The sequence below is a fragment of the Miscanthus floridulus genome, chromosome 3 (assembly GCF_019320115.1).
Source record: "Miscanthus floridulus cultivar M001 chromosome 3, ASM1932011v1, whole genome shotgun sequence".
NCBI lineage: Eukaryota > Viridiplantae > Streptophyta > Magnoliopsida > Poales > Poaceae > Miscanthus > Miscanthus floridulus.
In genome coordinates, this window is record NC_089582.1 from 13,913,543 (window position 1) to 13,938,410 (window position 24,868).

The 24,868-nt window shown below is 47.2% G+C and overlaps 2 protein-coding genes across 2 annotated transcripts; one reads left to right on the forward strand and one right to left on the reverse strand.

The window, feature by feature from the left end:
• Nucleotides 1–1,010: 1,010 nt before the first annotated feature.
• On the forward strand, nucleotides 1,011–1,331 carry LOC136543193 (anther-specific proline-rich protein APG-like). The gene has a single exon (XM_066535718.1). It carries the CDS (start codon nucleotides 1,011–1,013, stop codon nucleotides 1,329–1,331), a length of 321 nt encoding a protein of 106 aa, XP_066391815.1.
• Nucleotides 1,332–23,230: 21,899 nt separating this feature from the next.
• LOC136543194 (uncharacterized) lies at nucleotides 23,231–24,868 on the reverse strand. The gene has a single exon (XM_066535719.1). It carries the CDS (start codon nucleotides 24,866–24,868, stop codon nucleotides 23,231–23,233), a length of 1,638 nt encoding a protein of 545 aa, XP_066391816.1.

Sequence of the window (24,868 nt, forward strand, 5' to 3'; positions counted from 1 at the left end):
TTGTTTACTTTCATTTTTTCCGAAAAAGTAAATTTGAACTGCAGGTGCATGAAATAATGAAATGTAGCCATTCAAAAAATGATAGTCATGTTGTAGAGTGTATTTTGAGACCGTATGCAGGAACTCACCCAAAATTTTGAACGCCTTGTTCACCAAACATGACGACCCGCTTGTGGTCGGAGTGTATTTAAATTATAGAAAATGCAAACGAAGTCCGAAATTCACAAAACTTGTCAAGGTGTCGTGCCATCCCATGTGGAGGCTATGATAAAAATTTGAGAAAGTTTCGAGCAAGTTGCGACGTCGGATGCCTAAAACTCAGACATCTCCACATGCGACGTCGCATGTGGAGATGTCTGGGTTTTAGGCATCCGACGTCGCAACTTGCTCAAAACCTTCTCAAATTTTTATCATAGCCTCCACATGCGATCACACGACACCTCGACATGTTTCGTGAATTTTGGACTTCGTTTGCATTTTCTATAATTTAAATACACTCCGACCACAAGCGGGTCGTCTTGTTTGGCGAACAAGGCGTTCAAAATTTTGGGTGAGTTCCTGCATACGGCCTCAAAATACACTCTACAACATGACTATCATTTTTTGAATGGCTACATTTCATTATTTCATGCACCTGCAGTTCAAATTTACTTTTTCGGAAAAAATGCAAGTAAACAAAATTAATTCAAGAAATATAGCAAAAAGTTATAAAAAGGTCCCAAATTTTAACATGTGCTTGTAAACAATAGATAAGGTCTACAAAAAAATTTGAAATCAAAATTAAAAAAAAAACAAAAATACTTTGCCGAGTGCCCTGCCTGACACTCGGCAAAGAGGGCCTTTGCCGAGTGCCAGGCCACAGCACTCGGCAAAGGATATTTTGAAAAAAAAATCCCTTCTGGAATAACCACGACCCATCCTCCTCCAACCCTATCCTCATTCAAGCCCGCCCCTCAACCGCGCCAGCGCCGCCGCCGCCACTCCCGCCGTCGCACCGGCCGCCGCGCCCCATGCCGCCCCGGCCCGCGCCCCCGCGCCCCACGTCCCCCCGCCCACGCCGCCGCGCCCCACACCGCCCGGCCTCGCCGCCCCAGCCCGCGCCGCCGCGCCCCATGCCGCCCCTCGGCGGCCGGCCCCGCCCCCGCGTCGCCGCCCGCTCCCTCCGGCCCCCGCCCCCACGCTGCCCTGGCCCGCGCCGCCGCCCCGGCGATGCCTCGGCCCCACATCGCCCCTCGGTGGCTGGCCCTACCCCCGGCCTAGCCGTCCCTACAGAGAGCAGGAGGAGCCCGGCCGCGGTGCCCTGCCCCCGGCCCGGCCGTCCCTGCAGATAGGAGGAGGAGGGGAGAAAGAGAAGGGGAGGAGGAGAAGGGAGGTGGGAGGAGAAGGAGAAGGGAGAAGGAAGAAGGAGAAGGGAGGAGAAGGAGAAGGGAGGAGGAAGAAGGAGAAGGGAGGAGGAGGAGGAAGAAGAAGAAGGAGAAGGGAGGAAGGAGGAAGAAGGAGGAGGAGGAAGAAGAAGTAGAAGGGGGGAGGAGGAGACGGACCTCGGTCCAACGACCGTTCACGCCGTTCGTCAACGACGTTCGTCCACTCCGTCGTCCCCGCACATCGCCATTCATCCACGCCGTCATCCCCATCCCTCACCGGAGAAAAGGTAAAGGCTCCAGGGGTGTCGGCCTTGGTGCCGTTTATGTGTTGACGGCCTTCATGCTGGGTTTGTGTATGTGTGGGCCATCGTGCCCCAAATGTGGACGTCGGCCATTGTGCCGGCTTTTTCTTGCATGTTTTGGAAACCTCCCTATACAGGGGAGGTTCTGCCGAATTTTTCAAGTAATAGTGATGTGTTTCTTCTTTTGTAGAGCAGGAGCTGTCGGAGGGGACCCAGAGCACCTCGGCGATCCCAATCGTCTTTGTCGGCGCTATGGTCATGCTTGCACTGCTTCGTCTCGCCACTGCACCAACTCGCCACTGTGCCGCTAGCCCACCCTAGGTATAATTGACCTCTCCTGCTTATAGTTGTCGTACGTAACCCAGTTAGGCGTCTCCCGTCCAAAACAGATACGGTTGGAGGTATGCAGATCTTTGCATATCTATGACCGTATCTGTTTTGGAGTGTCCACGTTTTTTGGACAGCCCGTAGATGCGTAGATGGGTTAGTTTCCATGTTCTACTCGGATCCGAGACGGAGTTTTGGCACCACCTCCCTGTTGTTCTCCGGATACACACTCTCCCTTCCAGGATGTGTATCGGGAGAACAACGGGGAGGTGCTGCCGAAATTCTTTCTTAGATTGGAGTAGAGCATGGAAACTAACCTCATCTACGCATCCGCGAGTGGGATTAGGACCTATCCTCACCTATTAGACAGCAGGCACGCTGTGCAGATGCAACTAATGGTTATATTACTCTGTTATGTGTATATGATATTGCTCCGTTATGTGTATATGCTAGAGGATGGAGAACCATGAGTGGATGTACATGGGATGCCCAAGTTAGGCTCAAATCACCCGTGAATGGATGGATAAGACCGAGAAATTCTTGGACCATGCATTTAAGGAAGCTAAGGGAGCGAGAGACACGTTCTGTCCATGCAGCGATTGTGAAAACAAGAAAAGAAAAACAAGGGAAGTCATGATGAAGCATCTTTGCAAGTTTGGATTTATGCCAAACTATACCCGGTGGGTGTACCATGGTGAAGCCTATAGTCCTACAGAGGAGGTCGTGAGACAACGCTTGGAGGCATTTGATGGTGATGGCGGGATAGAAGGATGGTTAGGTGACTATGAGGATGCGATGTTCACTGAAAGACCTCCGGAGGTCGAGCAGGAGGATGAGGAGGTGCCAAAGCCAAGCGCTAAGGCGTTCTTGGCCATGTTGGAATCGGCACAGAAGTTCCTACATGAGAAGACAACGGTTTCTCAACTGGATGCCATTGGGCGCCTACTAGGGTTGAAGTCCCAGCACAACATGACTTGAGCCTGCTTCGATGCTATGATGGCAATTATTGGGGATTTGCTTCCGGAGGGTCATCATCTGCCGAGCAGCTTGTACGAGTCAACAAGACTCCTTCGGGCACTGAAGATGCCGTATGAGCAGATACATTGTTGTCCGAAGGGGTGCGTCCTATTTAGGAAAGATCACAAGGATGCAAAGTACTGTCCAAAGTGTAAATCCTCTAGGTATGTGGAGGTAGACAAAGGTGATGGCAAGAAGGAGTAGAATGAGGGGTCCCCATGAAAGTCCTACGATACCTTCCGATCATACCGAGGCTCCAATGGCTATTCATGTCCGAGGAGTCCGTGAAACAGATGACATGGCACAAGAATGGCATTCGATACAATCCTAACAAGATGGTACATCCAGCAGATGGTGAAGCATGGAAAAGCTTTAATGGCAACCATCGTGGCAAAGATGAAGAGGCCCGTAATGTACGTATTGCACTGGCAACGGATGGGTTCAATCCTTATGGAATGATGTCGGCCCCATACACTTGTTGGTCTGTGTTTGCTATCCCCCTCAATCTCCCCCCCGAGGCCCTACTTCAACGGCAAAACATATTCTTGACGTTGATAATTCCTAGACACCCGGGAAACAAAATGGGTGTGTACATGGAGCCGGTTTATGATGAATTGATCAAGGTTTGGAATGAAGGCGTATGGACTTACGACCGAGCTACAAAGAAGAACTTAAAAATGTATGTTTGGTACTTGTACTCCATGCATGCATTCCTAGCGTATGGGATATTCACCGGCTGGTGTGTCCAAGGGAAGTTTCCATGCCCGGTATGCAAGGTAGCTCTATAGTTCATTTGGTTGAAGAAGGGTGGCAAGTTCTCGTCGTTCGACAAGCATCGGTAGTTCTTCCCTCTTGACCATCCATTCAGAGAAGACACCAAGAACTTCACAAAAGGTGTCACGGTGGCCGACCCTAAGCCTCTGGGCCCGCAACCGGGTTGGACAAATGGTTGGACGCGGACTGGCAGAGGGCGCACCAAGAGAAAAGCGAGCACCGTATGATGATGCCAGGTGTACCTCACCATCAGGGCAGCGCCAGCCTCAGCAAGTATGCGAAGACATATGTAAGTCTCCACCATTTGTCTTATCTAGCCGCGCTCAGTTTTGCATTATTTCTTACCACATGTTGTTGTCTTTCTCGCAGTCGGCGGCGCACGGTGGCCAGCCAATTGGCCAACTCACGGCGTATGCTCTGGCCCACATGGGCCCAGCAAAGTCCAACATCAAGTACAACCCGGTTGCGGGACCAGAGGCGTACACCAACTCCAGCGTCCACACCTGCCTCACTTCTTACACAGAGGCGGCAAGGTCAGTCCACGGGCCCGACTACGATCTGAGGACCGAGGAGCGCCTTGATCCTGAGCTCGTGATGAGGGTGGGGGAAGGCAAGAAGCATGGGCGTTTCTGGATTGGCGACGGCATCCTCGACACGGGCTCTACTCCTCCTCTCCACCGCCTCCGAGCAGCGAGCACGAGCTCTAGCGTGCCCATAAGGCAACGACCGTCATCGGTGGTGGCACTCCAGGTAAGTATTCATCGTTCTTTGTCATTTACATTCCTTAGCTATGCATTATTGAAACATTGGTGTCAAATGTTGCAGGCCGAGCTGCAGCAACTTCGGTCCAAGCAGGAGGCCCAGTTGGCTGAGCGGGAGGCCGAGCGTAAGAGGCTACAAGCTTTTGAGGCCCAGCAAGCAGGTTTGCTCCAGTTCGTGCAACAACTTGGGCTAGAACAAGGTTGGGAGATCCCAGCCAACCTGCTTGCACCACCACCACCACCACCACATCGTCTAGATTCTACTCCGGTGAGTATGAGTACGGATGCTTTACTTTCTATGCTCATGCTTAGTGTCAAACCTAGTGATGGCCTTCGTGCCGGATTTGTTGATGTGTGGGCCTTCGTGCCGGGTTTGTTGATGTGTCGCCCTTCGTGCCGGAAATGTGGTTGTCGGCCTTCGTGCTGATGTTTTTCTTACAGGTTTTGGAAACCTCCCCGTGCAGGGGAGGTGCTGCCGAAATTTTCAACTTTTCTTTAAACTGCTTACATTTTTATCTTGTCACTCACGTGCAATCTCTTCTCTTTTGTGCAGCATCAATCGGGGGCGGCGTCGAACCATCTCGTAGGGTCGCCGGCATCGCAAGTTGGGGCGTTGCAACCCTCACATTCGCCGTGAGCCGCTTCCGGAGTCGGTTTTATGTAGGCATGCCTTTATGTATTGAACTTGTGAACTTGTGGTTTGTAATATATTGTGGATTTCGGACATAATTGGTTGTTTGTGATATATATATGTGGTTTCTGATATATTGTGTTGAATTGTGGTTTCTAATATATATATATGCACTGTTGATTACATGGAAAAGCAAAAAACAAAAAAAAATTTGCTGTGGCTTTGCCGAGTGCAATGACCATTGCACTCAGCAAAGCTAGGAAAATAGCAGCAACAATTTCCCAGATTTGCCTTGTGCAATGGCCATTGCACTCAGCAAACAAAATTAAAAAAAATTAAAAAATGCTTTGCCGAGTGCCTTGGCAGTGGCACTCGGCAAAGAAAATTAAAAAAAATAAAAACAGGCTTTGCCGAGTGCCTCGGCACTATGGCACTCGGCAAATAATTTTGAAAAAAAAAAGAAATTCTTTGCCGAGTGTTGCACTCGGTAAAGAAATTAAAAAAAATTAAGACGGCGTGAGCCTTCGGCCAATGGCCGTCAATCCTTTGCCGAGTGCCAGCTTGACACTCGGCAAAGCCTTTGCCGAGTGCCCGAGATTTGGCACTCGGCAAAGCAGGCTTTACCGTGAAAAGGTTCGACGGAGCCTCTTTGCCGAGTGTTGCACTCGGCAAAGGATTTGCCGAGTGCATGGGTGCCTTTGCCGAGTGCATGGGGCACTCGGCAAAGCATGTGGCTGCTGTAGTGTTAGGAGACTTTTTATTTTCAAAATCAAACAAGCACTGGTATTGGGTATCGGCTGGCAAGTCGTGTAGGCGTACAATATCAATAACAAGGGAAATTAGTGTATGGTTGGCAGCAAAAAAATAGTTTTATTTCACAAATAGTAGGCTTGTGTATGTTGCAAATAATGGAGTAGTACAATCTTACATTGCTACAATGATCCAACCAAATACTGGACACCACAATAACCAGCTCACATGGCCTTGTCCCTATGTTGGTTCGGTTGTGACGTCAACACCTGTTGTCGCAGGGCAAGCACCGGTTGTGACGTCAACACCTGTTGACGTCAGCTACCTCCTGCTATTCTCCTCTCCTTGTGTAAAACAAACTGTAGGAGACCTTGACCTGCTGCGAGGCCAAGGCGTGGACTTGACTCCAACGAACTACTCGCAGCCCGCGGAGCAGAGAGCAGACTAGCACAGTACATACTGGTACATCAGCAATCATATCGCTGAGATGGCACGCACATGTGCTGCATCTAACAGTGACATGTCTTTAAAGACGCCAACAAGGCAACAAGTTTAGTGCCGCCGACTTAGGCCCGTCACAAGGTAGATTTCTTAAGAGTTTCACGGATATTAAATAACCTGATGTGGCATAGTATTGACGAAGAGAGATATGATAATAGTTTCATGTGATGAAATAAGTTTCATGGGGATCAAACTTGTCTTTGCACTATTTCCAACACATGAGAATCTTGTAAACAGTGGCATGAAACTCCTAAACCGCCCCTTAACCACTTTGCATTGGTTGTGGATATGTTGAAGTGGCCGTGGAATTTAGTGAAAAAGATGCATCAAACGACCCCTTAACCACTTTCTGTTTGATTGTGGATATGATGAAATGGCTCCGGAAGCTGGTGGAGAAGATCCATCAAACGGCCCCTTAACCATTTTCCGTTGCCAATATCTTGTCCATTGGAGGTTTGTGTTGGCCATCCTCTTCTTAAGAAAGGCTCCCCAAGAGAGTGTGAACTCCGGATGGTAGAGGCTGGAACGTTGTTCTATTATCTAAAAACAAGAGACTGTGAAATGGGCACCACCGGCGATCGCACTGATGAGCATGGTTGAACCTTGAAACTTGCTCAATATAGGTTTTGCTATATATCTAGTACGTTGCAAGTCATTACGAATTTTTTAGATACATAGCCAAGATATAGTGTACATTTATGTGCATGGCAAAAAGCTACGTATCTACAAATAAAAGCCAGAATGACTTACAATTTGGAACGGAGGGACTAAAAAAATATGTGGCATGCGTTAGGACGAAGGGGCTGCCCAAGTTCGATTGGCACAAGCTAAGCCTCAGTATAAATACTAGAGAGCGGCAGGGCACATCCTTCACTCTCTCTGGGTTACTTTAGGATTCTAGCAGCACTACACTATTGGAGATTCTTCCATGTCTCTACAAGTTTCTGATGCTGGTAAGTGGTAACTAGTTAACATGCTGGTTCATATTTGCAATGTGATCTTTGTTTATATATATGAATGCGCATGAAGTGCTGAAATGACGTCTGAAAACACTGCAAATTAAATCATGTTTGCTCTATGGATTTGCTTACATTCACACTGACAGTGCCTGTACATTTGTGAAATCAAAGCAGACCTGTGCTCAGATGCAGTCGTCGTCGAGTTTGTCGGCGGGGTGAATATGCAGCTGTGGCGGTCCAATGCACTCATGGTTGCCAATGCCATCCTTGTGGCAATCATGGTGGCAGCTAGTGCGTTGGGCCGGCGTTATCGCTATGCAGCCGTGACCGGCCGGTTCCTGTTCCAGGGAGCCTCCACGCTGTACCTTCCCATCGTCTCCTACGTTGCCTCTTCCATTGGCAAGGAATCCTGCAGAATGTCAGGAGGGCTTGACGTCTTCTGCCACGGCAGGTCATACGTGGCCTTGCTCCTGATCTGGACAGTTCTTGTCCAGATTGTGGGAACCAACACAAGTGCAGTAGTCGCCGCTGATGACTACCATTGTGGGCAGAACCTGAGCCCTTTGATCCAGCTTCTTTTCCGTACGGTATGGATATCATACCTGGTGTTCTACTACGCAGGCCGAGGTTTCGTCACCGAAACTAGCCCAAACTACACGTTGTCAAGCATACTGTTCTACAAGATGCTATCACAATATCTTGTGGTTCTCTGTCTTCTTAGTCTTGCAAAGATAATGCTCATGTGGTATGCGTTTCAGAAGGCAAGGAAATCTTTCGCTCTTGGGCGCAACTCTCACCTTATCGCCGGATACATGGAGAAATTACAAGGAGATGATGAGAGCCCATTAGAAGCAGGATTATCACTGGCGCCCGCGGCGGCGTTGTGTGGTCATCAGAATCAGATGATACCCCCATTTATAGTGATGGGGGAGGACAAGCAGCAGATCGAGGAAACACCCCATGGGTACAGCATCAAGGAAATAAACGCTAGCTTGGTGACCGTCGACATGGTATGGCGAATGTCGGCGACTGGCGATGCTCTCTTGGCCTCCCAGCCATGGCTCAAGGACTTATGCCTTTCATTCGCATTGTCCAAGCTGCTTACGCGCCGGTTCTCCAAGGCTCATATCGCTGAGTCTGGCTCTGCCAAGGCATTTAGTTTTGTCTTGGATGTGCTGCTTAACAATGGCAGCGCTGACAGGGTATTCAGAGTCATGGCAGATGAGATCTCCTTCATCCTTGATTTTTACTATTCATCATTGCCAACTTCCAACTTTGGGCGACTTCTGCCAATTCTCAATTTCATCGTCTCCCTCTCAGTTATAGGCTGGTGCATAACTGGGGGCGCTATCATATCAAAGCATTACAGTGTTCACAGCCACCGTAACCAGATATACTGCCGGCCAGAACCAATGTCGTCGTGCATGTTACCAGCGCAGTACTTAAATGATGGCAACCGAATAGCATTCGGCAGCATACATTTTAACACCCTACCCACATTATCACTTTTCGCAGCCCTTATAGTCGCAGAGGCATGGCAGATTGTGTCATACTTGTGCTCCAACTGGGTCAAGGTAACCATGCTTTGCCACTATATGACCCATGCGTCCTGGAAGGAATCCCCTCGTGTGCAGAGATGGCTTGGTGTTCTTATGAAACTGAGAATCAGGTTCAGAAGGAGCTGGAGCGATCACATCGGACAGAGATCGCTACTACCACCAAGTATAGGGTGGAGGATGCATGCCGGACGATGATGTGCCAACTCTTCTTTTGCTTCTCTGACCAAAAGATGCAATATGTCAAAGTGCCAATAGAGGTGAAGGCTGCCATCGTCGACGCGCTTAGAAGGAGCAATGGTACCACTAGTACAAACAAGCTGTACTCCCGGTTAGAAAACCCCTTCAGTCCCGGTTTCTCAACCGGAAGTATGAATCCGGGACTAAAGGGCCCCTCCTTTAGTCCTGGTTTCGCGCCCTTTAGTCCCGGTTGGTAATATCAACCGGGGCTAAAGAGGACTCCCGGCCTGGCCACGTGGGCCGGCCCTTTAGTCCCGGTTGGTATTACCAACCGGGACTAAAGGTTTTCTTTTTTTTCTTTTTTTTTTGTTTCTATTTTTAATTGATGATTTGTTTTGGTTTTCAAATATGTTTTTGAATACGCATTCTACGCTGCTAATAATATATGTATTCTACACGCTTATAATGTTCGAACATTTTGTACAAACTAAAGTATGAAACTAACATATATATTACATGCATATACATACATTGTAAGTTATTTTATGTACATATAATATGTATATATATATTATAAATAAAGCTTGTATTGTATATTCTATCATATCCTTGGGATAACAAATTCACTCCATCTGGTTTGGCTTCCATGTTTCGTTCACGTCATTGTAGAACTCGCCGGCGGGGTTTAAGACCTGGTCATTAAGAAATCCTGCTATGGTCTCTTGAATTGCTTTCAGTTGGTCACGTCGTATGACTTTTTCCTTCAACCATAGAGTCTTCAATAAAAGTTAAAGAAAAAGTATTAATATATATATATGTGTTGGTCACGTGATTACTTATATATATGAGCAATAAAAGAAATTGTGAATATATGAATATATTTATATAACGTACTTTGAGGGTCTCTTCAGGAGTTCTTTTTGCATACGCCATGATGAACTCGCAAACATAGTATCCGCAGTAATTGTTCCCCCTGTTCTTGCCTCAGAACCCACTTTTACGAGAAAAAAGATTCGGTGAATTGAAAGTATGCATGGTGTTAAGTGAATTATACATATAAATGTAGCTAGTACTTACTTTGTGTGCGATTACAACCAGTGGTGCTTTGCAATGTTTCATTTGGTGTTCCTCAATGAAACTTTTTCAAACACTGCGCCCAATAAATAAAAAATTAATTTGGCCTTTAATAATTATTGCAGTTAAGAAATCGGGGTATATATAGTTGCTAGAGAGACCAAATTACCCTTAGATAATATCTATCATGTCTTGGTACTCTGTTTGCTCTTTTCTTAACGAGTTTAAGATGCTCAACCAACTATTGGTCATATCGATGACCATCAATATCCAGTGATTGCTGCATATGTTTTTATACACAAATATGATCGACATTAACTAGAGTTAACATATATATATATATATATATATATATATATATATATATATATATATATATGGGAGATAGCTTAGCTAGTAAGCAAATAATTGAACAAATGTTCATATGATCGACATTAATTATTTAACACTCACTTGAAGTTGTAGGGGAAGAGTATGTCCTTATTTTGTTGGTTTACTAAGAACCTCATGAGATTTTTCTCGAGTTCAGCTTTCCATTGAGGCGAGGGATTAGGGTGTTTGAATACGACATTTGGATCAACGAAACCAACATCATTATCCTTTCTTTTTCTGAGTTCTGTCATCTCATATCTGCATATATAAAAATATAGTGTGAGGATATATAATTTATATATATATACATGTAGCTTTATATATATACACTTCAATAGTAGAAAATAATCACACTTACAGACAATAGCAGCTAATGAGACTTTTGTCGAGAGAATCCAGGTGGCATAGTTGGTGTAATTCTAAAAACTCGACATATATAACGCCATCGCCACGGAAGTAATGTTGGTTTCTAACTCTGACAGAAACAAAGTTCTCTCCCCGTTCACACGCCGCCATGTACCACTTGTTTAGCAGGTACATTTGCGTACCCAGTTCACCTAAGGCCTCAGGGTTGTATAGACTCTTTCCATGTTCAAATTTCTTCCAAGGATCCACTTTCGAAGCAGATGGTCCTTCAGCGAGCACTTGGGCAAGGTCTGAACCGGTATCCTCGTAAAACCGAGCCAGGTCCTCAAAATCGACGTCCAGTAAGTCTAAAGTTTGAACCATATTCATTACGAATGACAAGAGGGGGGACTGATTGTTGCGATTATTGTCCGTGTTGTGCAACACCTTTCCCAGCTCTAGTCTTTTTCTGCGCCACCTCAAATGACTTGGTGAGAGAGCGGTCGTAGTCCGATTTTGGTAGGGTCTTTTGAGATTCCCGCTTTTTCTGGTCCACCTTCTTTCTTAGAAGATCTGGAGGTAGGTAGAAGTACGGTTTCTCCAGGTTCTCCCTCACTTCTCGTCGCTTTCTTACTTTTTCAAAGAAACTGCTCACATCTTTTTATACTACAACATTTAATTCCTTTTCACTTTTCTTGTAAGACAGTTTTTGGGGAATAATTGGATTAGAGGAGGCTTTCTTCTTTGCTGGCTGGTGGGCCAATGGCTTCGTTTGCGGGGCGGACCTCTTAGGAGCTGGCTGCTTCTTGGTTATGAAGGGAGGCGGGGCAGCCGTTGGAGACCTCCTTGGAGGCGTTGGAGACCTCCTTGGAGGTGGCGGCGGTGCATAATCATTGTCCGAAGCACTATGATGATCTGGAGATTGAATAATTGGACTTGGGTTGGCGGAGGCCCTGCTGTGTGAGTACAAAAAAGAATAATTAGGTATAAGAAATTGTTACTATTAATCATGTATGTCAATAGAAAATTAGTGAAAAAATTATTTCGTTCACTTTTGTCCGCACCTATTGTCTGGCAGTTGAGGAAGCGGCGGTGGACTAGAGACCCCGTGAATAATGATGTAGTGCTTGCGCCATAGTATGAATGTCATCTCTGCTTCTCCTAGAGTCTTCTCCCCATCACCTCCTGTAATGTCAAGAGCCAGATCACTAAAACCTTTGTTAACTCTATCCACTGAGACGCTAACATATCTAGGTGGTATTATTGCTCTATGGATTTTTGGTGTCTTGGTAGGATCTAGAGGAGAAAAAACACCGAGAGCCATCATAATTGTGGCATTCCCTTTTGGAATATGTAGCTCACATGATGTAAACGGTGCAGTGATGTCATCCACGGGGAAACGTAGCATTGCGTCATCTTGATTTGGCAACTCCGTGGAAGCGCAGCTGCTTTTCAACTGATCAGGGGGGCTAATATTAATGTTGATTCCTGGATCTGATGCCTGCCTTTGGGCACTCATTGCTATTTGCACTTGCTTTATGATTTCATCCTGCATTCTAGTTTGCATATCTTTTTCGCACTCCTATGCTTGAAGCAACGCCTCCCGTGACTCACGAACATATTCCTCCAACCTACTGATCCAAGCTGCTTCCTCATCCTTCCTTCTTTGTCGGCTTCTGTAGGTATCTCTGTCGTTAGGGAAACCATGCTCCCAAGAAATGTTCTATCCTAAACCTCTCGTTCGGCCACTGTGTTCAGCAGTACCGATGGCATACGTCAGTTCATCCTTCTCTCTATTGGGTCTGAACGCACCAATAACTTTAGCTTGTAGAGCATAAGAAAATCTTTGTGTTGCTCTTTCTAGTTTTGGGCCCTGAACTAGCTTCCCGGTCTCTAGGTCCAGTCTTCCCCCATGAGCGAAAAATTAATTCTTCGCGCGTTTGGGCCAATTGAGTGATTCTGGTGTGATACCCTTGGCAAGAATGTCTGCTTCCATTAGTTCCCACTTGAGAATGGCAGTCGCGTAGCCACTTGATCCCAGGCCATGGTGGTATACCTTCTGTCGGGCATTCTCTTGGTTCCTTCTCACCCGTTCCTCACCTCCTTCCGATGTCTTGTACTGTACAAAATCATTCCAGTAGGGCCTCAACTTCGTGAGCGGGCCACTAGTATTGAAATTGGGCGTTAGGTTATTCTTGACGTATTTCGTGTATAGGGATTTCTTCCAAGTCTGGAATTGTGTGGCCATCTTCTTCACAGCCCACTTTCGAACTAGCTCCTTCAATTCATCATCGTTGATATCATCATAATCATCCGCTTGTAATGTGAAATGTTGAAGGATATCATCCCAAATTAAATTCTTATCAAGATCAGAGACAAAACTAACATGAGGCTCATTGATCTTTTGCTTCCATTCACGGGCACTGATCGGAAGTCTGTCCCTTATAAGGCACCCACAGTGTTGCACGAATTTCCTTGCATGTGGACCAAGTGGTTCGCCTGTCTCGATATTGAATTCCGATATTATGTAGCGCCCCTCCAATGGTTTTTTCGGGCCTCGAATATTTTTGCTTTTCGCCGTTGTGGTCGTGGATCCAGAGGGCTACGTTTAAAAAAAATAAATAAATATCATGTGTACACATACTAGATGATAGATATTCAAATATATATATATATAATATTCAAATATATATAAATATATATACCTCGTCAGTATTTTCTTGCACAATATTTTCTTGGTTATCTTCAAGAGCCAGGTATTGACTCCCGTTATCTACATCCTGCTGGTCACCATCGGCAAATTGAGTGCCGGTGTTGATAATATCCATCATTTCTTCATCCATGTTGTCTCTCGGGACAGCCATCTAGCTTTTACACCACTAGATATATCTATAAAAAAATAAAAACTATGTCTATAAAATGGACTCCTGCAGGACGTGCCACCTCGAGGATAGTAACATTTGTAGATGACATTTGTAGGTCTGAAGTTATCAAATATCCATCAAATTCTAGCTCAAAAATATGTTTAAATAAATAACCATCCGTACTAGTTGACCTTGCTTATGTGATCATCTCGGCGAGCATTTCTTCACCAAACGGCACTGTACTTGGCCACGGAAGAACTCCGATTCTACGAGGAAGGGAACACGGTCTTCCACGACCGTTGCCGCTCTCCCTCGTAGAATCAAAGCTCCTCCTTGACGTCCGTTACCGCTCGGCAGAGAACATGCTAGCCGAGATGAACACGGTCCGCAAGTTCAACTAGTACCGATTTTCTACAATTTTCTAACTATTTTCTAAGTTTTTCATTTCATGGAAAAATTAATTCTAAAAATAAAAGGTATGATTTCTAAGTATTTCATTTCATGGAAAATTAATTCTAAGTGACCTGCTCGACATCGGCGAGCTCGCGGGCGTTTCATGGAAAAATTAATTCTAAGTGACCTGCTCGACAAAATTGAGAAAAAACAAATGCTCCCATGCCATCACACATCTTATAAGATCACATAAGCATCCGTACTAGTTGACCTTGCTTACGTGATCATCTCAGCGGGCATTTCTCCACCGGACGGCACCGTACTTGGTCACGAAAGAGCTCTGATTCTATAAGGAAGGCAACACAGTCTTCCACGACCGTTGCCGCTCTCCCTCATAGAATCAAAGCTCCTCCTTGACGTCCGTTACCGCTCGGCAGAGAACATGCTAGCCGAGATGAACACGGTCTGCAAGTTCAACTAGTACGGATTTTCTACAATTTTCTAACTATTTTCTAAGTTTTTCATTTCATGGAAAAATTAATTCTAAAAAATAAAAAGCATGATTTCTAAGTATTTCATTTCATGGAAAAATTAATTCTAAGTGGCCTGCTCGACATCGGCGAGCTCATGGGCGTTTCATGGAAAAATTAATGCTAAGTGACCTGCTTGACAAAATTGAGAAAAAACACACGCTCTCATGCCATCACACATCTTCTAAGATCACCTAAGCTTCCGTACTAGTTGACCTTGCTTACATGATCATCTCGGCGGGCATTTCTCCACCGGACGGCACCGTACTTGGCCACGGAAGAGCTCCGATTCTACGAGGAAGGGAACACGGTCTTCCACGACCATTGCCGCTCTCCCTCGTAGAATCAAAGCTCCTCCTTGACGTCCGTTACCGCTCGGCAGAGAACATGCTAGCCGAGATGAACACGGTCTGCAAGTTCAACTAGTATGGATTTTCTATAATTTTCTAACTATTTTCTAAGTTTTTCATTTCATGGAAAAATTAATTCTAAAAAATACAAGGCATGATTTCTAAGTGACCTGCTGACATCGGCGAGCTTGCGGGTGGCGGCGTCCGTGCCAAGGAGGCGGAGGTATGCCCGCCCGAGTACGAGAACTACGTGCCCTGCTACTACAACATCACAGACGCCGTCGAACATCTCGGATCTAGGGGCCGGCGTCGTCATAAGCTACCGCCCAAAAAGGAGGAAACGACGAGACACCGGGCCGTGCCCGTGCTCCACTGAGCTCGATGGCTCAGCGCAAAATCGTATTACAAGATTACCAGCACGAGGGCTTGGCACACGCATCCATCTGATTACAAAAGGTTGGAGCAATTAATCCATCATAAACGGATTATGGTGGCGGCGGTGGCTCACATCCAAGATGTCAAACGCGAGGTCCAGCTCCTGCAGCCGCCGAAGTAGTTCCAGCAACTCGATCGGACTCCGACTGCAACAACGTGAGAGCAGAGAAGATTCAGTGCGAGTTACCAATGGAACCGACGGCGATAAAAATGGTGGCGGCAGAACATTGCAGAGGGGAGGAGGAGGAGGGACCTTTTCTTGGTCGTTGAGGAGGATGGCCTTGATGCGCTCCGTCTTGGCGAGGACAGGATCATCGCAGTGCGGCGCGCCGTCGTCGGTGATGGCCTCAGCGCGGTCTGAGCTACAGAGGCTGGGCATGCTGGCGGCGCCCTCGAGGTGGAGCTGCGCCGGCATGGGCACGGACGATGGTGGCGTCCTCCTCAGGCGTGAAGGGCTGGCGCTCCAATGAGGACGAGCGAGGTGGGCCGGGGACGAGGACAACGCGTGGCGTGCGCTGGCCGGCCGGAGAAGAAGCGCGCGTGCGCGTGGGGCTGGTGACAGCATGCGCGCGTGACGAGGTGAGGCTAGGGTGGTCGCCTAGGGACGACGGCGCTGCTGGATCGGATCGATCTGGTGGAGAAGATGAGGCGACGAAGAAGAAGGCTTGGCGGCTACTGGTTCCGGTTGGAGAAGAAGGCGGCGGAGACAGAGAGGAAGAGAACTAAGGGAGAAGGGCGTGGTTTATAAAGGGAGACCTGTAGTCCCGGGTGATGGTTAGAACCGGGACTAAAGGTTCTTTAGTCCCGGGTGATGGTTAGAACCGGGACTAAAGGTCTGACCTTTAGTCCCGGGTGTAGCCACGGCCCAGGAGTAAAGGTGATTTTGGTGGGCCGCGAAAACGCAGCCCATCTTTAGTCCCGGGTGGTTGGTCCACCCGGGAGTAAAGGTGGGCTGCAGTTTGGCTTTCCGCCAATTTCTAAAAGTTTTTTCTTTTTTATATATTTCTTTTTTATAAATATGCAGAGAGTTGTTAATTGCCTAGTAAATAAAATATTAGCAAAAAAATTACAAAAAGAATTTCGGGACCTGGTTTTGCATTATTGTACATAAGAAAAATCTGTAACCTAAACTCTTTTGTTTTACCGTATAAATATTTAGCATAGTGTAAATAATAATCATAATTTTCACCATGCAAAAATGTACTACTTAGTTAAAATCATTAAAACTATTGCTTTTCGATAGGAAATTTGTTTTCACATCTTATTGACGTTGATCATTTGTTTTTTCATCACACATTCTCCACAGGAAATCCACCGTCAAGCAGAAAATTCATTTAAATCGTAGAAAATATGAGTACACGATAGAAATATGAATACACTATATATATCAAGCGGGCACAGTAGTGAACTTCTTAACGTATATCCCTTGGTTATGATCGTGCCGTAACCATGGAGTGTCCTCATCATTTAGCTGGATGCTTGGGTCTTTGTTCACTTTGAAGGGTGGAATTCGGTCATCCTTTTCATAATCTTCTGATATGTCTGACTTGTCTTCAATTCTGACGATATTTCTTTTCCCTGAAAGAACTATGTGGCGCTTTGGCTCATTGATTGGGTCGTTGTTGTTTTTCCCTCTCTTCGGTTTTGTAGACATGTCCTTGACATAGAACACCTAATTCACATCCTTGGCAAGGACGAACGGTTTGTCTTTGTACTCAATATTGTTGAGGTCCACGGTTGTCATTCCATACTGGTTGTTGACTGCTACCCCGCCTCCAGTCGCCTTTACCCATTGGCACTTGAACAAAGGTACCTTAAAAGTAGGTGCATAGTTTAGTTCCCATATCTCCTCTATGCGGCCATAATATGTTTGCTTATTTCCATTAGGGTCGGTGGCATCAATGCGGACACCACTGTTTTGGTTGGTGCTCCTTTTATCTTGGGCTACTATGTAAAATGTATTCCCATTTATCTCGTATCCTTTGTATGTGAGAATATGCCACGATGGCTGCCTAGCCAACAAATACAGTTGCTCATCAATACTCTCATTACCCTGACATTCTTTTCGCAACCAGTCGCTGAAAGTTTCCATGTGCTGATGCGTAATCCAAGCTTTAGACTTCCCTAAAAACTCGGATCGGAGCAACTCTTTATGTGCCTCGATATACGGATCCACCAAGGAGGAGTTTTGCAGAACTATGTAGTGTGCTTTATTAAAATAATTGTCCAGCGTATCAATATATGTTTTCTTCCCTAGTGTCCCCTTTCCACTTAGTCTCCCCTCGTGCCGCGATTCAGGAACACCAATCGGGTCAAGGTCAGGAATAAAGTCAACATAAAACTCAATGACCTCCTCTGTTCCATAGCCCTTGGCGATGCTTCCTTCTGGCCGAGCACGGTTGTGAACATATTTCTTTAGGACTCCCATGAACCTCTCAAAGGGGAACATGTTGTGCAGGAACACAAGACCGAGAATGCTAATCTCCTTGACCAGGTGAACTAGGAGGTGTGTCATGATATTAAAGAAGGAAAGAGGGAACACCAACTCAAAGCTGACAAGACATTGAACCACATCATTCTATAGTTTAGCTAGATCCATTGGATCGATTGCCTTCTGAGAAATTGCATTGAGGAATGCACATAGCTTCACGGTGGCTAGACGTATATTTGGAGGTAGAATTCCTCTTAATGCAACTGGAAGCAATTGTGTCATGAGCACATGGCAGTCATGGGACTTTAAGTTTAGGAATTTCTTCTCTGGCACATTTATTATACCCTTTATATTCAAGGAGAATCCAGATGGTACCTTGATGCTTGCTAGGCATTCAAAAATGCTTTCCTTCTCTTCTTTGCTAAGAGTGTAGCTGGTAGGACTTAAGTAATGGCGTCCATCATCTGTCTTCTCTGGATGCAGGTTGTCTCGTTCTTTCAAACACCGTAGGTCCTGTTGTGCTTCAAGTGTGTCCTTAGGCTTCCCATACACACCCATGAAGCCTAGCAGGTTCACACAAAGATTCTTTGTCAGGTGCATCACGTCGATCGCGCTATGGACCTCTAGGACTTGCCAATAGGGTAGCTCCTAAAATATGGACTTCTTCTTCCACATGGGTGCATGACCGTCGGCGTTGTTTGGAATAGGTTCGCTGCCATGTGCCTTTCCAAATACTACTTTCACATCCTTGACCATATTGAGTACATCCTCACCAGTTCGGTTGCCCGGCTTGGTCTAGTGGTCTGCCTTACCTTTAAAATGCATGCCTTTCTTTCTTAGGGGGTGATTCGCATGAAGAAATCGACGATGGCCAAGGTACACGACCTTTCGATATTTTTTTCAAGAATATACCTTTAATGTCATCGAAACAGTGCGTGCATGCATTATATCCCTTGTTTGATTGTCCTGAAAGATTACTTAGAGCAGGTCAATCATTGATTGTTACGAACAACAACGCTCGCAGGTCAAAGTGCTCCTGTTTGTGCTCATCCCACACATGTACACCTGGTCTGTTCCTCAAAGGTAGAAGTTCTTCAACTAGTGGCCTCAGGTATACATCGATGTCGTTGCCAGGTTGCCTTGGGCCTTGGATGAGCACTGACATCATAATAAACTTACGCTTCATGCATAACCAGTGAGGAAGGTTGTAGATACATAGAGTAACAGGCCAAGTGCTATGACTACTGCTCTGCTCCCCGAAAGGATTCATACCATCCGTACTTAAAGCAAACCTTAAGTTTCTTGCATCATTTGCAAACTCTAGGAATTCTCTATCGATTGCTCTCCACTGGGACCTATCAGCAGGGTGTCTCAACATATTGTCTACCTTACGGTCTTCTTTGTGCCATCGCAACAACTTTACATGGTCTTTGTTTCTGAACAGACGTTTCAAGCGTGGTATTATAGGAGCATACCACATAATCTTGGCAGGGATTTTCTTCGTGGGACGTTCGCCCTCAACATCACCAGGGTCATCTCGCCTGATCTTATACCGGGATGCATGACATACCGGGCATGCATCTAACTTCTCGTACTCCTCGCCACGGTAGAGGATGCAGTCATTAGACATGCATGTATCTTTTGGATTTCTAATTCCAAAGGGCAGACTACTTGTTTTGCTTCGTACGTAGTGGCGGGCAATTCGTTATCCTTTGGAAGCATCTTCTTTTGGATTTTTAGTAACTCCCCAAATCCCTTGTTAGATACACCATACTTTGCCTTTCATTGCGGCAATTCCAGTGTGGTACCCATCTTTTTCTGCCCCGCATCACAAGTTGGGTATAGCAATTTCTTGTGATCCTCTAGCATGCGCTCGAACTTGATCTTCTCCTTTTCACTTTCGCATTCTCTTTGTGCGTCATGAATGGCCTGACCAAGATCATTAGCGGGCTCATCTTCTGCCCCTACCTCTTCTTCAGCTTCCCCCATTGCAGTATCATTGAAGGCACCATATTCAGCAATAATGTCATCATCGTCCGATTGTTCTTCTTCACCTTCTTCTATTACAACCCCGGTTTCTCCGTGCTTCGTCCAACAAATATAGTTTGGCATGAAACCCGACTTCAACAAGTGTGAATGAAGACTCCTTGAGCTAGCATATTCCTTCAAATTCTTACATATGGCACATGGGCAACACATGAAACCATCGCGTTTGTTTGCCTCGGCCACACGTAAGAAAGAATGCACGCCCTCAATGAACTCTTGGGAGCGGCGATCAGCATTGTACATCCAATGTCGGCTCATCTGCATTACATGACATACATACCATATTAAAACCTAGAACATAATTAGTTAATTATACGACATGCATGCCACCACACAAGGTATTAATTTATGAAAGTCTCGCTACAATGTAGACAATCCCAACTACCACTAAAAAAACTAAAGCTAAAATGCACTTCAGCAGCATAAGGATTTCGCGACCAATCCCAACTAAAACAGACAGATCATGTGTTTGTTCAACATCTATGGGCTTCTTCCGCAAGATCACTGCCTCATCAGCCGCCGTAGCCGCCTATGCAAGAGAGTTTTGCACGTGTTCAACATACTCTTCCTCCCAGTACCAGCCTGAACATCCAGTGCCATCCCACTAAAATTAAAACAAAAAATTAGAACTCTAATCACAATCATCATGAAAATAAGTATAAATTAACCATAATCATCAAATGCGACAAAATAACTCACATTGCGATCCGAACACTTGTAGAAGATACGGCCCTTGTTGGGACACTCCTTCCTCACCCGGTACTCCATCACAATCTTCTCCTCACACTTGCCGCATGCAATGAGAGGGAGGTCCGGCCTCAGTCGCTTTGGAACCCAATGAGAGGCCGAGGACCCGGAAGCAGTTGCCATCTACTCTCTATACTCATTTTTAATATAATATAAATTTCTCATTTTATAAACAAATAAAATTAAAAAAACTCTAAAATTCTCTATATCTTTAAACCATGAAATGTGCTATGCATGCTAGAAATGAAAGCTGAATACTAGTTTTGAATAACTACTTTAACGTTCCTTCATCCAAATATGCAAACTTTAAAGTGATTTTGTGCTTAAATGGCTTACAAATAAAAAAAATCCATCATAAAAAACCACATATATCTAGTCCACAAAATGAGATATGCTACTGATGAAACATGATAGTATAAAGTTGATAACCTTTAGAACCGAAGAATCGATGGAGGAATCAAAGACATCTTGTGATTAACGGCGATGAGGAAGAAGAGAGGCCGGCGATGAAGTAAGAACACTGAGCTCGAAGTGGCTCGGGCTCGGGGAGGAAGAAGGGGTATATAGGAGGGGACCTTTAGTCCCGGTTGGAGACAGCAACCGGTGCCAGGAGTAGACTTTTACTCCCGGTTGGAGGGACCAACCGGGAGTAAAAGTTAACCTTTAGTCCCGGTTGGTAGCTCCAACCGGGACTAAAGGTCCCCTACAGCAAAAGCCTGCAGCAGTAGCCGTTGGGCAGGGACCTTTAGTCCCGGTTGGACTACCAACCGGGACTAAAGGTTTCTCTAGTCCCGGACGCGAAAAATACCGGGACTAAAACCAAATTTCGAAGTGGATCAAAGATCGTTTCTCTACTTGTGTACCCTGACCAAATGGACGGCAGTGCTCGACAAGCACAGCAGTATTATTGGCAACAGCCTCCGATAGGCATGTGAAGGGCAAGGCACATCCGATGTGATCCTCGCCTGGCACATCGCCACTGGCATGGTTGAGACCTCTATAACCTGCAGCAGCATTCGCTCATCGGCCGCCAATGCCAACAGGGCCGTCGCTATGCATCTGTCCCGGTACTGCGCCTACTTGGTGGCTGAGGCTCCTCAGCTGCTGCCAGATAACAAGGAATGGTCAGGGAAACTTTACAAGACGGTGAGCAAAGACATCAAGCATGCACATGTTGTAGGCGATGCCATGACCATGGCTGCTCGTCTCGGTGACAGATGCGAGCACGAGGTGGTGAAGATGGGCCTGAGGTTGGGAAGGCAGCTCATGGAGTTGGTTCAAGGTGATGAGGACGCAAGCTGGGCTCTCTTGGCCAGCTTCTGGTCTGAGATCGTGCTCTACGTGGCTCCCTCTGATGACCTCAAGGCGCACAAGGAGGCCAACGCCCACGGTACCGAGCTCCTGACGCTCATCTGGGCATTGCTCGCGCATGCTGGGATCACTACCAGGCCAAGCTCTACCGGTAATGCTGCTTAATTGCATTAGGTACCTGCAGCATTAGCCTGCAGTTATTGTAAGTTTTATGTAGTGTCTCGGGGTGTACCTGAGCACAACTTGTTTGTTTTAATTTCGTTCTTTGTATTTTTCACGTCATGTGGCATTCGGGTGTCCCTCGTGAAACCCTCAACTGTGGCATCTCCTATGTATCGTTTGCTTTATGTCGAACAAATCACTACATGGAATAATTCTACATAATGATCTGAACGACTTCTTGTGTACACGAACTTTTAACAAGTGTTATTATTATTAATGTATTTCTAGGACATAAGCAAGGCAGTGTACTGTATTTGTTTTCAAGTTCCAGATTAATGCTCATTTGGATTTGAAACTATCGGTGTTCAAGTCAGTAGAATAAACCAAAGATATTAGGCCAGTTTTAGTGGTGAGTTCACTACAAGAATTAATGCTTTACATGACGGATTACTTTGGTCACAGACAGTCGAAAACGCGTCACGGTTAACTAGCTATGACGATCAAAAAAATTGTTATGTATCTCGCGTCATACATTTGCTGGACCAAATTGAGCCGTCACAGATTGCCATTTGTGTTCGTCATGAATTAGTTATCTGTCGCCTATAACCAGCCCAAATCAAACCCAAATCCAAACCATAGTGACGAAAAAGAACATCACAAATTGGTGTCACATCATCATTGCATTAACATGCAGTACAACTCATAATACACCGTACCAATCATAGAAACATACATTGAGTTTCATTTATTAGGAAGTCCACTGTTGTCACATAGTTTGAGGACAATCAATTCACGATCAAGCTAACTAGTATGTATCAATTCACAATCAAGCTAACAAGCATTTTGTCCTATATATCTTTTGAGTGAAATACACTGGCGGCCATTTAACTTGTCGGCCTGTGCCAATCCGATCCACAAACTTACAAATGTGGAAAATAGACCCCTGAACTTGTCAAGTTATTCACCGCAGGTCCATTTCCCATCCGACGCGGCCTCCAGACGATGCGGCAGTGCCAGCGTGGCGGACAAAGCACGCGAGCCGCACGTTTCAACGGGCCTGCCACGCTCGCTTGGGGTAGCTCAGGAGCGACTTGGCGAGGGCGGCCCCAAATTCGAACGGCTCGCTGCGCCTGAGGAACTCGCTGGCCTGCCTCACCTTCGTGTAGTTGTACGCCATGCTCAGCGGCGCGCCGCCCGAGATGCCGAACCAGTTCCAGAGCTCCGTCGGGTGCACCGTGCGTTTGATCGTGAGCGGGAAGTGCGCGACGCTGCCGCTGCCGTCGATGCGGGTGATCTGCCCCACCGTCAGGCTACGGCGGGTGGCCGTGAAGGTGGTCTGCACGTATAGGCACACGAGGGAGTGGCACGCCTTGGCCCCGACGCCGAGGCAGCCCACCATGCAAAGCTGCCCCGTGGACGCGCGCCACACTCCGTCGGCCGAGAGGGTCATGCCGCTGAGCCCGCTCCGCTTGCCCGCCGAGTACTTGTGCTCCCAAGGAGGCACGGCGCGGAACACGGCCGACGCCCTCGCCGAGCTCTCACCGCTCGGGGCGTTCCTCGGCTCGCACCGGACGTCCTGCATCACGATGCTCACGTACGTGAATGCACCGTCCGTCGCGTCGATCGCCTTGTCCGTCTCGAACGGACCGAGCCTTCGGCAGACCGCGTCCGTGGAGTTGCACTGCCAGTTCGGGACGGCGGCGAGAACGTCCTCCGACGTGAACCGATCGAGGACGCTGCAGATGGAGTTGCCCTTGTACAGACCCCGGCCACCGCAGAGGATGTCGTCGCGGTAAGGGTGCGTGCTGCACGCTTTGTCCATGAGCTTCTCGGAGCCGAACTTGTAGTTGGAGTAGGCGCCCAGCTGCGAGAGCAGGTGCACGGCGTCGAAGCAGGCGACGTCCGACTTGGCATTCGTGCTCGTCAGCTCGCCGCGCACGGCGCGCGTCGTTAGCGTCAGCGTCGTCGGGTACCGGAGCACGAGTAGTATGTTTTCGTCCTTGGTGACCGGCGGCTGGAAGCTATCACGGCCGGTGTTCTTGGCCCAGTCCCACGGGTTGCCGGCGTCGCTGCCGCGCCTCGGGAGCATGGCGTCGCCGACCATGCAGAGCACGCTCTCGCCGTCGCCGTTCTCGGTGTACACGCCCTCGAAGAGGATCTTAAGCTCGGTGCTCCTGGGCCACACCTTGAGCTCGGGCAACACGTACGGCCCCATCATCGGGCCGGTGCCGTTGCGGGAGATGGCGACGCTGAGCACGTCGCTGACGTTGAGGGCCGTCTTCCCTTGGCGGCCCACGTCGACGTGCGTGAGCATGAACGAGGCCAGCTGCAGCGGGTCAGGCGCCACGTTGTCGCCCGACACGTCGGTGCCATCGAACGGCATTAGCGGCACGCCGCCGTCGTCCTGCTTCCCGTCCCCCTTGACGAAGGTCAGCTCCGGCATGAGGAAGTTGGCGCGACTGGCGTCGAACGTGAGCTCGGTGGCGGAGGAGAGCACCGACCGGCATTGCCGCTTGACGTCAGCAGAGCGGACGTACTCGTTGGGGATGAATGGAGGCTGGCCGCCTCCCATCGCCATCTTTGGCTCCATTTGTGGCATGTTCTGGTGGAAGGGATCAAACGCGGAGGCGATGGCAAGGAGCGGCAGCAAGAACGCGGCTACGGGCCGCAGTTTTGCCGACATCAT